General features: G+C 47.8%; 1 protein-coding gene across 1 annotated transcript in view; it reads left to right on the plus strand.

The window, feature by feature from the left end:
• LOC138968691 (arginine--tRNA ligase, cytoplasmic-like) overlaps nucleotides 1–16,506 on the plus strand; it is a gene marked incomplete at its 3' end in the record, with an annotated part of 154,209 nt that overhangs the window by 123,014 nt on the left and 14,689 nt on the right. The window contains 1 exon segment of the mRNA XM_070341293.1: nucleotides 15,015–15,120. Within this exon segment, the coding sequence (XP_070197394.1) occupies nucleotides 15,015–15,120 (106 nt within the window).

The raw sequence follows: 16,506 nt of genomic DNA on the forward strand, positions 1-16,506 counted from the left end.
GATCACACGGACCTTTACATGGGATAACACGGGCCTTTACATGGGATCACAAGGACCTTTACATGGGATCACACGGGCCTTTACATGGGATAACACGGACTTTTACATGGGATCACACGGGCCTTTTCATGGGATCACACGGGCCTTTTCATGGGATCACACGGGCCTTTACATGGGATAACACGGACTTTTACATGGTATAACACGGACCTTTACATGGGATCACACGGGCCTTTACATGGGATCACACGGGCCTTTACATGGGATCACACGGGCCTTTACATGGGATCACACGGGCCTTTTCATGGGATCACACGGGCCTTTACATGGGATAACACGGACCTTTACATGGGATCACACGGGCCTTTACATGGGATCACACGGGCCTTTTCATGGGATCACACGGACCTTTACATGGGATCACACGGGCCTTTACATGTGATCACACGGGCCTTTTCATGGGATCACACGGACCTTTACATGGGATCACACGGGCCTTTACATGGGATCACACGGGCCTTTACATGGGATCACACGGACCTTTACATGGGATCACACGGACCTTTACATGGGATCACACGGACCTTTACATGGGATCACACGGGCCTTTACATGGGATCACACGGGCCTTTACATGGGATCACACGGACCTTTACATGGGATCACACGGACCTTTACATGGGATCACACGGGCCTTTACATGGGATCACAAGGACCTTTACATGGGATCACACGGGCCTTTACGTGGGATAACACGGGCCTTTACGTGGGATAACACGGACCTTTACATGGGATCACACGGACCTTTACGTGGGATAACACGGGCCTTTACATGGGATCACACGGACCTTTACATGGGATCACACGGGCCTTTTCATGGGATCACACGGACCTTTACATGGGATAACACGGACCTTGACATGGGATCACACGGACCTTGACATGGGATCACACGGACCTTTTCATGGGATAACACGGACCTTGACATGGGATCACACGGACCTTTTCATGGGATAACACGGACCTTGACATGGGATCACACGGGCCTTTACATGTGATCACACGGGCCTTTTCATGGGATAACACGGGCCTTTTCATGGGATCACACGGGCCTTTTCATGGGATCACACGGGCCTTTACATGGGATCACACGGGCCTTTACATGGGATCACACGGGCCTTTACATGTGATCACACGGGCCTTTTCATGGGATCACACGGGCCTTTACATGGGATCACACGGACCTTTACATGGGATCACACGGACCTTTTCATGGGATCACACGGGCCTTTACATGGGATCGCACGGGCTTTTTCATAGGATCACACGGGCCTTTTCGTGGGATATCACGGGCCTTTACTAAGGCCTGTACAATGACAACACGGTCCTCAAAATATGGGCTTTTACATGAGATAACACGGACCTTAACATAGGATAACATGGGCCTTTACATGGGCTAGCATAGACCTTTAAATAGGATAACAGCTTGCTTTACTCGGATACACACAATCAATCTACATCCTTGCTGATTTGTGTTGAGAGCGGGATTTATTTGCGTTTAATTTCCTTACTGTCAATCTGCGATTTCAATTCAGTAACAGATGTGCACTCAACACGGAAAACAAGCGTGATGTTGATTTTTTAAGTTTTGCATGAGTCCACGGGGAGGGTAGAAAGCCAGCGAGGTTTTGATGATGGGTACGTCACGCAGACCTGGGAACCCATAGGACTTCGCCGTGTTTTGTACGCTTGATTGTCAAGAATACGATCAGTACGGTCAGTGCTTGTGGACAAAAACCACGACGAGAACAACTCCTAGATTAATTTTCTACACAAGCGAATCCCGAAGCCGATCCAGTAGTTTGACACATGATTACAGTTTTTGTGAGTAAACACTGAAAGAAGCCTTTGTTTTAAATGTATTGGTAACCTTAATTAACGGTGCGACGGACGCGTGCGAAGCATGTTTGAATCAAGGATGTTCAAATGCTGTGTGGAGTACGCTCATTTTCCTGAAGATACACCAAGTTTGTTTGAGAATACTCCAAGTGCAAAACAAGGATGCCTAGGTCTGTATGTGTCCATGTGGAGGGATGGTTGCCCTGTACGCATGCGCGAGCCTGAGCAGATATGTGCCGGTATGCATGGTGCGTTATACGGTTAAGACTCTTAGAAAAAGAAAACGCGGCCCTTTGCAATCTCACCTGCGGATTACACAATGTAGCAATTAGGAAAGGGAGACAGAGTCAGAATGCCAACACGCCGAAACATGAGACGCTGTTGCTCTTGGAAACACAAGAATAGGTTTACGTGAGGGCATCGCAACTGGGTGAGAGTCTATTCCTGAAAATTAATGATAAAGCGGAATGTATCCCTTAGAATCCCCCCCCTCCCCCCGAAGAAAAGACAAAACAAAACAAAAAACGGTAAAGGAAGCCAGTGAAGGGAGCATTAATGACAAAGCGAAATGTATTCCGTACAATCCTCAATTAACAAGTGGCTCTATCCCATCTCCCCCCTTTCCCCGTCGCGATATAACCTTGAACGGTTGAAAACGACGTTAAACACCAAATAAATAAATAAATAAAACTCTTAAAAATAGAAACCGCGGCCCTTTGCAATCTCACCTGCGGATTACACAATGTAGCAATAAAAGGAGACAGAGACAGAATGCCAACACGCCGAAACATGAGACGCTTTTGCTCTTGGAAACACAAGGATAGGTTTACGTGAGGGCATCGCAACTGGGTGAGAGTCTATTTCTGAAAATTAATGATAAAGCGGAATGTATCCCTTAGAATCCCCCCCCCCCCCTTTCCCCCTCCCCCTCCAAAAACAAAAACAAAACAAAAACCACGGTTAAGAACGCCGGTGAAGGGAGCATTAATGAAGCAGAATGTATCCCTTAGAATCCTCCCCCCCCCCCGAAGAAAAGACAGAACAAAACAAAAAACGGTAAAGGGAGCCAGTGAAGGGAGCATTAATGCCAAAGCAGAATTTATCCCGTACAATCCCCCCCCCCCTCACCCCCAAAATACAAACAAACCAAAAAAACAGTAAAGAAAGCCAGTGAAGGGAGCACAAAAGTGATGTATCACTCCGCCCTACCTAGTCTGAGGGTGGAGTAGCAGTGTGGGGGAAAGTTAGAGGAATGAAGCCAATCTGATATTGATCAGGGCCGGTCGGCCAGTGCTTCTTTCTTCTGACTCTCTGTGATGCTTCGTCCTTGTGCCCAACGTCGCCAACCATACACAATAATCGCTTGGCTAGATGTTTTGGAAATGTTGGGTTGGTAAGTATCGCTTGTTCACCAACCTCTCTCCCCCTCCCCCCGCTTCCCCCACTCCCATTCCCACCTCCACCCTGTTAGGAAACGCTGCCTTTGCTGAACTTTGGTTCAGTTTTGTGTGTTGCATGTAGTTGACTTATTTGTACTTTGTGGGAAAGTACCGATATTATATTTTGTAAACACAATATTTATGTTTGGACGAGAATGCAGGTGAACTTTCTAGTCCTGTCAAAACAAGTTGTTTACCACGTTGTTTTGAGTCGTGGGTTCGTGGCGTTCGCTCGGATTAAGTGCGTCGGCACTTTTGATGTACGTCACAGAGAATGTCACTATTCTAGTCCATGGACAGTTCATCTAATTTTAGTTGTATCATGTTCGGTCTGGAATATTCTCGAGATTGAGTATTTACTATATGGGCCAGCGCGATTTGTATGTTAAAAAGCTTCTACTTTGAGTTCTGCTACGATGTGCAGTTGTATGTATGGAATGCTAAATAAATCCTCGAACTCAATTTGACGAGTTTTTGTCTGCTGCTGTGAAGACGGGCCACGTAGAATAAAAGAACACAACTATACGACATTTGAGAACTTCGTCAATCTCAAGTGTCGTGTAACAATTGGGGGCCAAAGCCGAGATCTACGTTTAACGCCAAGGGTTTTCCAGCAACAAAGACCAGTGTCAAGACAGTCACAGGAGGTAGCCATCAATCGGGTGTATCATGAGGGATCAGTATTGGGACTACAGGACCGTGGATTCGGTGTGACTGTGTGAAGAGTTTGGTCATCGCCGCAGCTCGGTCGTGAGCGACGCCGGAGTGTATCGGGATTACAGAGGTTAGCTGCCGTTTGGACGAGGACTTCGTCGCGGAGCTAAAGCATTAATACTACAAACTACGACTGAGGTACGTCGTGTACGCATCGTGAGTGGAGTGCGCCGTCACGTTAGACGAGGAGGGTGGCAGCCTGCGTCTACGAGGGTGGCAAGCGACGAGAGAAGCATCGGAGGTGCAGTAGAGACTGTGTTATTTTAGAAGAGCACATTAGTCTACGTTCGGGGCTGTGAAAGAATACAGACGAACGCACCGGAAAAGGACCAGAATGGCTGAGTTCTGGGCAAAAGGAGTTGAACTGGGACTGAAAGGCAAGCAGCTGACGGAGTTCGTCAAGTCCCAGGAACGACTGATAGCACAGCGTGAAGAAAGACAAACGCAGCGTGAGCGTGAAGAAAGAGAAGCACAGCGTGAAGAAAGGCAAATGGAGCTGAAACGCTTAGAGCTCCAGATAGAAATGGAGACGAAGCGCTTAGAGCTCCAGACAGAAATGGTGCGTATTCAAAATGAGCACGAGGCACCACGCCAAAGAGATAACCAGCAGCAAATGCTACACAGGGCACCGAAACTTCCAGCATTCGCTAACGGGAAGGACCAGATCGACTGCTACCTTGCAAGATTCGAGAGGTTCGCTGAGAGTGCTAGATGGCAGCGCGACGACTGGGCGATTCAACTCAGCGCACATTTGACTGGGGCAGCACTTGAGGTCTACACTACACCCTCAAACGATGACGCCAGAGACTATGATGTACTGAAGCTCTGTTGCGTTGCTACAACTTCACTGAAAGGGGCTACCGTCAACGCTTCTGCGAATGCCAGCCATTGTCTGGAGAGACACCGAGCCAGTTTGTGGAGCGCCTGTCGTCATACCTGCAGAAGTGGGTGGAGTTATCAGGTGAAGAGCAGTCATACGAGAGTCTGAGGGACTTGATCGTGAAGGAGCAATTCCTTAATGCCTGCCCGAAGGACCTGGCGACCCGCTTGGAAGAGCAAAAACTGCGGGGTTTGAAGGACATTACTGATGCTGCTGAGCGTTATCTCATTGCTCATGGAAGGACCCTGGGGACGTCAAAGTCAACGAAACCTTTCCAGAAGAGCGGAAACCAGGGAAACCAACCTGTTAAGGGACAAACGGAGTCCGCACCATCATCCAATGAAGGGTAGAACATAACGTGCTTCCATTGCAAGGCCAAGGGCCACAGAGTCGCCAACTGTCCCCAAAAGAAAAATAACGGACATGACAATGACAAAGCGCAAGAACATCGACGGAGATATTAAGACAACAAGAGGCAAACGAGTGGCTCGAACCAGCAAGTATGTGCGAGCAGCGTCATACTTCCAAGGGCTGCCGAGCACGTGGCTACACCATCGGACGTGGAAGAATGTATATCTGATGGCCAGCTTCTACTCGCCAATGGCAAGTCAATCTCTGTCGTCGCCAGCGCAGCTGTGTCAGTGTCGAACCTGCCCGTGTCGAAGGGATTTGTTGAGAAGCAGGAAGTGACTGTTCTCAGAGATTCGGGCTGCAATGGGGTCATCGTCAAAGAAGTTCACTGGTGACTTCAAGTGGACGCTCATGGCTGACAGCAAATGCGTGAAGGCACCAGTGGCAAAGATCCAGATCGATACTCCATACTTCACCGGAGAAGTTGAGGCCGTCTGCCTGAAGAAGCCCTTGTACGATCTATTAATTGAGAACATTGGGGGTGCGAGACGTCTTGATGACCCTGATTTTGAATGGAGAATGGGCTCAGTTCAGCCTGCTGCTGAGGAGGAAGACCCACTGCCATTCGCGAATGAAGATATCAGCGAACTGTTACGAGATGACAGCCACTGTGCATCGCCGCGACCAGCCGCAGGATGTAAGCGCTGTGACGACCAGAGCCCAGGCGAAGAAGAACAAAACGACTACACCGCTTATGGTCACCAACAGTTCTGCAACTGCTGTCGTGGACAGGGATCGGCTGATTCAGCTACAGGAAGCTGATTCGACCTTAACAAAGTACAGGAGTCGTCCTGTCAAGGAGATGACTAAGGGCGAAGGCACTGTGCACTTTGAGGTGAAGGCCAAGATCCTGTACAGAGTGTTCCAGCACGCGAGAGTCAACGGTGGGAAGCCATTACGTCAAGTTATGGTGCCTCAACCACTTAGGCGCCAGGTGATGGAGGTGGCCCACGACTCTATTATGGGAGGTCACCTGGGTGTCAAGAAGACATCGGACAGAATCCAGGCTGCGTTTTACTGGCCAGGACTGCATGCAGATGTGACTCGATTCTGCCAATCGTGCGATATTTGCCAGAAAACCATACCTGGAGGAAGGGTCCCGAAAGTGCCGTTGCAGAAGATGCCTTTGATCGACCGACCTTTCAAGAAGGCCATTGACCTCATCGGCGAGATCAAACCGCCAAGTGAAGAGGGCCATCGTTGGGTACTGACCCTGGTAGACTATGCAACCAGGTACCCAGAAGCCGTGCCTCTGAAGAAAATTGACACCGAGACTGTTGCCGAGGCACTTGTGGACATTTTCAGCAGAATTGTTGTTCCTGAAGAGATCCTCACAGACCTGGGGACACAGTTTGTCTCTGAATGCATGGAAGAGGTCAACAGGCTGCTGAGCATTCGTCACTTGACTACGACAGCCTATCACCCGATGTGCAATGGGCTGGTCGAAAAATTCAATGCGACGCTGAAGTCCACGCTTAAGAAACTATGCAGTGAGCAGCCAAGGCAGGGGCATCACTACATCAATGCCTTGCTATTTGCATACAGGGAGGTGCCACAAGAGTCCACTGGATTCTCCCCGTTCGAGCTGATGTACGGGCGGACCGTGAGAGGCCCGATGCAAATACTAAAGGAATTGTGGACGAAAGATGTGGACACACCTGAAGTGAAGAACAGTTACCTGTACTTGTTTGAGTTGCGAGAGAAACTGGAGGAGACTCTCGAGATTGCTAGAGAAAACTTGAGAATGTCTCAGGATAGCGGAAAGCACTACTACGACCGCAAAGCCGTAAACAGGAAGTTTACACCAGGTAACAAAGTGCTGATACTGCTTCCCACTGATCACAACAAACTACTGATGCAGTGGAAAGGCCCATACGAGGTTGAGGCCGTGGTAGGGATCAAAGACTACAAGGTGAATGTCGGCAGGAAGTCCAAGATCTACCACACTAACCTCCTGAAACTGTATGTGGAGAGACCTCCGGAAGCAGTACAGGTCGCAGCAATTGTGGAAGAACCAGCCGAACTATGGGCAGCGATTTTGATTTGACTTGATGCCGACTAAAATCGCTTGAAAGTTTGGGGAAAGTTGCTAAAAAGTCTGCTATGTGAACGGCACTTTACATGAATCGCTTCTCATTATGTTGCCTTGTCCCTCACACCCAAAGGTTTTCAGTTCTATGTCTTTGTCTTTCGTCATCGCTCGCCGTATTTATTTAACACTTTGGCTGACATTTGCCGACATTTCCTGACGTGAATGTTAATGGACGATTTATATGCTGATCATGACTTTGAAATGGGCTGCTGGAAATTGCATGAAGCAATATTGACTTTAGCTTTGTCTGTATGTATACAATGCAGGCAGGTACTATAATTAGCATGAGAGGTCGGCTGCAAGCTTTTTTGCATGCATAAACACATAACTGTGGTGACAGTCGCGGTACTATTTGGCTCTTGGCTTTGTTAGCTGAAAGCAGAGTGTTGCAAATAATTTGAGCGAAGCGGATTCTGAAATCTTGATTCACTGAAAGGGATGTTTGCGCACCGTAGCGGAGGTTCGTTTCAATAAACACGGGTGTTGTAAGCTGTACACTGAATTGTTAGAACGCTTTTACAGATCGTCCCGTGCGTTGTATACATGTGGAATTGATTTCTTATTTAAAAAAATCACCACTATAAATCGTAGGCTGGTTGTTGTTATTTCCATACTTATCCATGTCAATTTTACAAACAGAAATAAATCATTGTTTAAGCCAAATTTATATATTGGAAGAGAAAAGACTATTCTCTATGTCAAGAGGACTTCCTAGATTCTAGTTATCATTTGGAAAGGGCTTAAATATATATATATATATACTCACTTCTTCAAGCTAGTTGTAGAAATTGGTTTTCCGACACAAAAACGTAACGAAATACAGAAAATATAGAAATAGATTAAAATGCCTCTCGCGTTGTTTTTTCGTTGTAGTTGATGTTATTTGGTGTTGTTTTCTCAAATAATTTTTGGACGTTCAAAAAGTGTTTACCATCTGCTGATGGTTAAGTGGAACCAAGGCCAGAGTATTCAAATCACGCTGAGGCAGTTTTTACACGCCTTAAGAATATGGCCTGTCTCTTCTTTTTCTTTTTTTTTTCTTTTTTTGCATAATCGATTTCAAGAGGGCTTTTGGAGCCTGAGATCTCTGCGTGTGTTGCAAAGTCTTGCTTTGGCTGCACTTTTTAAAGAGACCGCCTTTCGCATCTGGACAATCGTAAGAAACGTCGTACATCACGTGGGCTGAGCGCATCCCACTATTTGGACACAAGGCAAACCAAAACAGCCTGGCTTTTTTTTGCGACAGAGCAGTGGCGTGGTGGTAAGACGTCGGCCTCTTAATCGGAAGGTCGTGTATTCGAATCCCGGTCGCTGCCGCCTGGTGGGTTAAAAGTGGAGATATTTCCGATCTCCCAGGTCAACTTATGTGCAGACCTGCTTGTGACTTAACCCCCTTCGTGTGTACACGCAAGCACAAGACCAAGTGCGCGCGGAAAAGATCCTGTAATCCATGTCAGAGTTCGGTGGGTTATAGAAACACGAAAATACCCAGCATGAGAGATGTTCAACGTGCAGGCTACCTCACCTGCCTTGACTTCTCACCAATTCATTGTAAAGCGCTTAGAGAACGTCAAGCGCTCTATAAATCTACCATATATATTATCCCAGCGAAGCTGGAGATATCCCACATACTGTAATCGACTTGAGAAATGTTCACACCGATAATACATGATAAAGAAGGATTCTTTGTGCCCGGCTACGTGCTACAGTTGGAGATGGAAGTTCACCAAAAATGGGGACCATACTAACAAAAATACGGTGGGCATGGGTGCAATAGTCGCCCCCATTTTTTCAGCAAACGCCACCCAAGGCCGCTTTGGACGGGTAGAAATTCTGTACTTTCCAAGTCTATTTGTGTGTGGTTGTTCAAGACTATGGATAAAGCTCGCGTGAGAAGATTACGTCACGGTCAAAAGTCTTTGACGTCAATTATTGCATCATGACGTCATGCCTCCCTGTAGTCTCGCGCAGTGTGTGTGTTTGTGTTCATTTTGAGCACATGTGTTAGTGTTACTGTGTGTGTGTGTGTGTGTGTGTGTGTGTGTGTGTGTGTGTGTGTGTGTGTGTGTGTGTGTGTGTATTTGTGTGTGTGCGTACGTGTGTGTGCGTGTGTGTGCGTGCGCACGCGTGCATGAGTCTGTACTCGTATGTGTGTGGTGTGTGTGTGTGCGCGCACGCGTGCATGAGTCTGTACTCGTGTGTGTGTGTGGGCATAAGTGTATGTGTGTGCGTGTATGTGTGTTTGTTTGTAAAGGTGTGTATGTCCGTCTGTCCATATGTGCGTATGGGTGTGTGTTTTGTGTGTATGAAGTTTTTGTGAGAGAGTGAGTGAGTGCGTGTGAGTGAGTGTGTGTATGTGTGTGTGACTTGGGTGTGTGTGTGTGCGTGGGTGTGTGTGTGTGTGTGTGTGTGTGTGTGTGTGTGTGTGTTTGAGAGAGAGAGAGAGTGTGTGTGTGTGTGTGAATGTTTGTGTGTGTCTGAGTTTGTGTGTATGTTTGTGTGTGTATGAGTGTGTATATGGTGTTTTTTTGTAAAGGTGTGTGTGTTCGACTGTCTATGTGCGTATTTGTTTGTTTGTTTGCTTAACGCCCAGCCGACCACGAAGGGCCATATCAGGGCGGTGCTGCTTTGACATATAACGTGCGCCACACACAAGACAGAAGTCGCAGCACAGGCTTCATGTCTCACCCAGTCACAGTATTCTGACACCGGACCAACCAGTCCCAGCACTAACCCCATAATGCCAGACGCCAGGCGGAGCAGCCACTAAATTGCCAATTTTAAAGTCTTAGGTATGACCCGGCCGGGGTTCGAACCCACGACCTCCCGATCACGGGGCGGACGCCTTACCACTAGGCCAACCGTGCCGGTCTATGTGCGTATGAGTGTGTGTTTTGTGTGTATGAGATTTGTGTGAGTCAATGTGTGTGTGTGTGTGTGTGTGTGTGTGTGTGTGTGTGCGTGCGTATGTAGTGGGTGTGTGGGTGTGTGTCTGTTTGTATAAGAGAGAAAGAGAGAGAGTGGGTGGGTGTGTGTATGTGCGTGTGCGTAAGTGTATGTGTGTGTGTATGTGTGTTTGTTTGCAAACGTGTTTATGTCCGTCTGTCTATATGTGCGTATGGGGGTGTGTTTTGTGTGTATGAAGTGTGTGTGAGAGAGTGAGTGAGTGCGTGTGAGTGAGTGTGTATGTGTGTACGTGTGTAACTTGGGGGGGTGTGTGTGTTCGTGTGTGTGTGTGTGTGTTTGAGAGAGAAAAAGAGAGAAGTTTGTCTTTCGCTGGGGTATGCAGTGCCTTGGCGTTGCACATCTACTTAATTATTATTACATTGGGTTGGGTTTTTTTCTTCTGTGGTTGCTGATTTCATTTTGTAACTGGCAGATGTATCAATCTGCCAAATTATTTCAGCAAAAAAAAAAAATCCAACTTTACACAGACACCAAGCAGCGAGGCTGTTGATTGTGTGTGTGTGTCCAAGTTGAAGGATACTGTTCTATGTAAAAGCCAGCCGTGATTTACATGGTGTTTTACACGGGAAGGGCAGTATCTTTAACTTGCGTCTCCTTCGTTTTGCACTTTAGATCAGAGAAGGAGAAACGGACTGCTCTAAAAGCATCGATTCCGTTTGCGCATGCATGTTTTGAAGCAGCTATACATGATTAAGCAGTTTTGAACGGATTGAAACCACCCTGTAACTTGCATGCTGGCTACTCTGCCTGCATCGATCTTGCCTGCGTGTTGGGTTCAACTTTATGCAGTGGAGTGTGCTAGCTTTCTTTTCCCTCCTTTTTTTTATGTGTGTGTGTGTGTGTGTGTGTGAGTGTGTGAGTGTGTGTGTGTGTGTGTGTGTGTGTGTGTGTGAGTGTGTGTGTGTATGTGTGTGTGTGAGTGAGTGAGTGTGTATGTGTGTGTGTGTGTGTGTGTGTGATGTGAGTGTGTGTGTGTGTGTGTGTGAGTGATTGAGTGAGTGTGTGTGTGTGTGTGCTGTGCGTGCGTGCGTGCGTGCGTGTGTGTGTGTGTGTGTGCGTGCGTTCGCGTGTGTGCGTGTGTGTGTGTGTGTGTGTGTGTGTGTGCTTGTTTCTTTTCTTCGTTTTTCGACATCTCTTTATTTTCTTTCTTTCTTTCTTTCTTTCTTTCTTTCTTTCTTTCCTTTTACCCCCTTGAACTACTTCAAAGGCAGATTTGGAAAGTTCCTGCTCTGCGACATCAGTGACATCAGTGACATTTGTGACATTTGTGACATTTTTACTTTTTGTTTTCCCTTGCCCGTTTCCGTTGCTGATTGCTGGTCCGTCCGTCCTTCCCTGTCGCCGGTCCGTCACTCCTTCCCTGTTGCAGGTCCGTCAGTCCTTCCCTGTAGCAGGTCCATCAGTGCTTGCCGGTTGTTGTAGGTCCGTCCGTTCTTCCCTGTTGCAGGTCCGTCAGTCCTTGCCGGTTGCTTGTCCGTCAGTCATTGCCTGTTTCTGATTCGTCTGTCCTTCCCTGTTGCAGGTCCGTCAGTCCTTGCGTGTTGTAGGTCTCTCTGTTGCGTCAGTCATTGCCTGTTGCAGGTCCGTCAGTCCTTGCCTGTTTCTGATCCGTCAGTCCTTGCCTGTTTTTGATCCGTCAGTCCTTGCCTGTTTCTGATCCGTCAGTCCTTGCCGGTTGTTGCAGGTCCGTCAGTCCTTGCCTGAATATCTTGTCATAACGTGCACTTTCCCAAGGATAGACACTTCGTTTTCTTCCTGTATCGGAGTGATCGCACGCATTGCGCTTGGGCGATAGGAAACGAGGCACGAGATAAAAATGAAGGATAACATCCAATCCATCCAAGGACATGTTAGAGACTTCGAACCTTTTAGTCCTCTTATTTAAAATTGTGTCTGCGTTCTTTTTTTTCTGTTCTTTTTTTGTTACTCGTTTTTATCAAAGATGTTGCGGCTTTTTAAAGTTCCAGTCGTTCTTCTTTGAAGTTCTATTAGGCGTTCAGTTCTTTCTTTCTTTATTTGGTGTTTAACGTCGTTTTCAACCACGAAGGTTATATCGCTCTACTTTTGTTCCGCTATGTTATTTGAGTTCCTATTGTACGAATTCTGTCCCCGGACCAGTGCAACGTAGACCCGCGATGTTGACCTCAGTCTGAGCTGTCGCTCGTAAAACTACCGATAGGCAGTAAACATGGGTCAGTTGGCTCAGTGTCGAAGTGATAGCCTCCCTTGAAACAGAGAATCAGGATGGTTTATGAATTAAGTCTTCGACCTTAAATCACCCTACCTTCCCTTCCTCATTCCTACCAACACCTAAATCTCCTCTCCCACCCCTCCCCACGCCCCCCCCCCCCCCCCCAGAACCTCCACCCACACCGCCAACCCCCACCCCCCTCCCTACCACCACCCAGATCCACCTTCACACCAAAATTCCTACAATACTCCAGATCTTCCTCCAACCCCCTTCCCACCACCACCCAGACCCCCCTCCCACCCAGATCCCCCCTTTCACCCCCTTCCCACCACCACCCAGACCCCCCTCCAACCCCTCTCTACAACCACCCATGACCCCTTCCCACCCCCTTCCCTACCACCATCGAGCTTCCCCCTCCCAAATACACCCACAAAACTGTCGTTTGGCATTGATTTTTGCCACGTCTGTATATTTTGTGGCCCTGTTCCAAGGCATGGTTGGAGGCTGGGCGACAAGTGGAGAGAGATGCCAGGAAGGCTGGGTGCACTCTGGGTGATGCGGATTACTGTCCTCGTTCTTTCCCCTGACTGCAGAAAAAAATGGATTTATTCCGATTTTTTCTTTGGTTTTGAGGGCGAGTTTTGGAACTGGAAGAACTGGGTCATGGTCGACACTTGGCCGAGACAGTAAACCCGCCCGTGACAAGACGGGCACGATGGCCTCGTGGATAAGACACCATCCTCCAGAAGCGGAAGGTCGAGTGTTCATCCCGGCCGCGCCTGGTGGGTTCAGGGTGGAGATTTTTCCGATCTCCCAGGTCAACTTATGTGGAGAATTTCTAGTGCCGTATCTACCTTCGTGTGTACACGCAAGCACAAGACCAAGCACGCACGGAAAAGATCCTGTCATCCATGTCGGACGATCGATCTGTGCGGGTCTACTGTCTCGCTGGGTTAAAGAAATACCCAGCATTCTTCCCCCAAAAGCGGCGTAAGGTTGCCTGAATGGCGGGGTAAAAACGGGCATACACGTAATAGATCGCGGGAGTTTCAACCAATTACCAAAGAAAAAGTGATACAACCAGTATAACAGCCAGTCAGCATCACAACCAGTATAACAGCCAGTCAGCATCACAACCAGTAACAGAATGCCACACTCTTGTGCCGATCTTATAATTATGTGGACGAGCTGGCACTGAGTTGGAGACAGCGGTATAAGGGGGAGAGAGGGGGGGGGGGGTGGTGATACGCGACGCCTTAAATTGACACTTTCGTTTAGAAGCAAGAGACATGGGAGGGTGGGGGTGAACAAACAGGTAGAGTAAAATGGGAGATTTTCCACTGGAAAATCGTATCCAATTCCACGAAGTAAATGGATGGAAGATTGTCCCATGAAAAATCTCCTTGGGTCTCGCCGACTAAATGAAATCCTTGCATGTGCGAACACACACTCAGTCTGGCTTCCAGGTCGGCCATTCTGTTTTCTTTCCGGGGAACGAAATGAGACTGAGGAAGATTAGCGGATATGGGGGGGGGGGATATACAAGGGGAAAGAAGTGGTGTAAGGGGGGGGGGGGGGGGGAGTAAATTGGACTCAGCGTCGCGTAGTAGTTTTGAGATGAGATTATATCCTTCTGGTCGGCTCAGTACCCGAGACGATTACAGTTGTCTGTGTGACCTTATTTCTCAACTGAATGGTTTCAGAGCCGATCTGTGTAGTTTTGCAGTTCATAAAATATGATATTATTATACATTACTCTATGTGAAGGCGTTGTTGTTGTTGTTGTTGTTGTTGTTGTTGTTGTTGTTGTTGTTGTTGTTGTTGTTGTTGTTGTTGTTGTTGTTGGTGGTGGTGGCAGTGGTGGTGGTGTTGCTGCTGCTGCTGCTGCTGCTGCTGCTGCTGCTGGTGATGATGATGGTGATGATGATGATGATGATGATGATGATGATGATGATGATGATGATGATGATGATGATGATGACACTAAATTCAGTTGTAAATTTGGATGTTTCAATTTAAAATCGTTATATGACAAAAAAAACATTGGCTCCCATCAAGTGACCGACTGTAATAATGCCGTTTTTCATCCAATTCCAGTTAAGAATAACCTTTTTATCAATGCAAATAATTATGTACATTATAATACTGACGCTCTGATGCAAAATCACTCAAGGAGATGGGGACACATTTACATGCAAAATGCTTATAATGTTTGATTTTGGCTTGCTCGCCGTTCTGTTTCTATTTGTGAACTTGTAGCATATGTGCCCCTCTGAGTTTTTTTGGGTTTTTTAGCGCATAAGTTCAAGTGGTGGGTTTGTTGGTATTGACGGAAATGACAACAGGCCCAAAACTTGACCATAAACCAAACATACCGCTGCACATAGCGAATGTGACAAAGACATTGTCTATGTGTTGCAGGAAGAAGTTCAAGACCAGGTCAGGGGACACGGTACGACTGGTGGAGCTGCTGGACGAGGGTCTCAAGAGAGCTGAGGCCAAACTGAAGGAGAAGGAGCGAGACAAGGTGAGTCTAGAGACACGGTGAGGTGTGACTGAAACATGGGCCGAGGTACACGAGAAAGAAACCAACCTGATGGAAGTTTGTTTGTTTGTTTGTTTGTTTGTTTGTTTGCTTAACGCCCAGCCGACCACGAAGGGCCATATCAGGGCGGTGCTGCTTTGACAGAAGTCGCAGCACAGGCTTCATGTCTCACCAAGTTACATTATTCTGACACCGGACCAACCAGTCCTAGCACTAACCCCACAATGCCAGACCCCAGGCGGAGCAGCCACTAGATTGCCAATTTTAAAGTCTTAGGTATGACCCGGCCGAGCTTCGAACCCACGACCTCCCGATCACGGGCCGGACGCCTTACCACTAAGCCAACCGTTTCGGTACCTGATGGAAGTCAGCCGCGTGGTGTTGGATTGGTTGCAATTGAGAACGGTTTGTTCTCAATTGTTTGGGTTTCACCCACTTTTGCTTCGTGCCCCTCGGCCATGGTCAGGTGTGTGTGTGAGATACGGTTCGACTTGTGGAACTGTTCAACGAGGGTCTGAAGCGGGCTGATGCCAAACTGAAGGAGAAGGAGCGAGACAAGGTGAGTCTAGAGACACGGTGAGGTGTGATTGAGACATGATGAGGTGTGGTTGAGACATGATGAGGTGTGGTTGAGACAAGATGAGGTGTCATTGAGACATGATGAGGTGTGATTGAGACATGATGAGGTGTTATTGAGACATGATGAGGTGTGGTAGAGACAAGGTGAGGTGTGATTAAGACATCATGAGGTGTGATTGAACATGATGAGGTGTTATTGAGACATGATGAGGTGTGGTTGAGACAAGGTGAGGTGTGATTGAGACAAGATGAGGTGTCATTGAGACATGATGAGGTGTGATTGAGACATGATGAGGTGTTATTGAGACATGATGAGGTGTGGTAGAGACAAGGTGAGGTGTGATTAAGACATCATGAGGTGTGATTGAACATGATGAGGTGTTATTGAGACATGATGAGGTGTGGTTGAGACAAGGTGAGGTGTGAGTGACACGCGGTACGACTGCTGGAACTGTTCGACGAGGGTCTGAAGCGGGCTGATGCCAAACTGAAGGAGAAGGAGCGAGACAAGGTGAGTCTAGAGACACGGTGAGGTGTGATTGAGACATGATGAGGTGTGATTGAGACATGATGAGGTGTGGTTGAGACAAGGTGAGGTGTGAGTGACACGCGGTACGACTGGTGGAGCTGCTCGACGAGGGTCTGAAGCGGGCTGATGCCAAACTGTAGGAGAAGGAGCGAGACAAGGTGAGTCTAGAGACACAGTGAGGTGTGATTGAGACATGATGAGGTGTGGTTGAGACAAGGTGAGGTGTGAGTGACACGCGGTACGACTGGTGGAGCTGCTCG

The sequence above is a fragment of the Littorina saxatilis genome, linkage group LG6 (genome assembly GCF_037325665.1).
Source record: "Littorina saxatilis isolate snail1 linkage group LG6, US_GU_Lsax_2.0, whole genome shotgun sequence".
In the NCBI taxonomy this organism is placed as follows: domain Eukaryota; kingdom Metazoa; phylum Mollusca; class Gastropoda; order Littorinimorpha; family Littorinidae; genus Littorina; species Littorina saxatilis.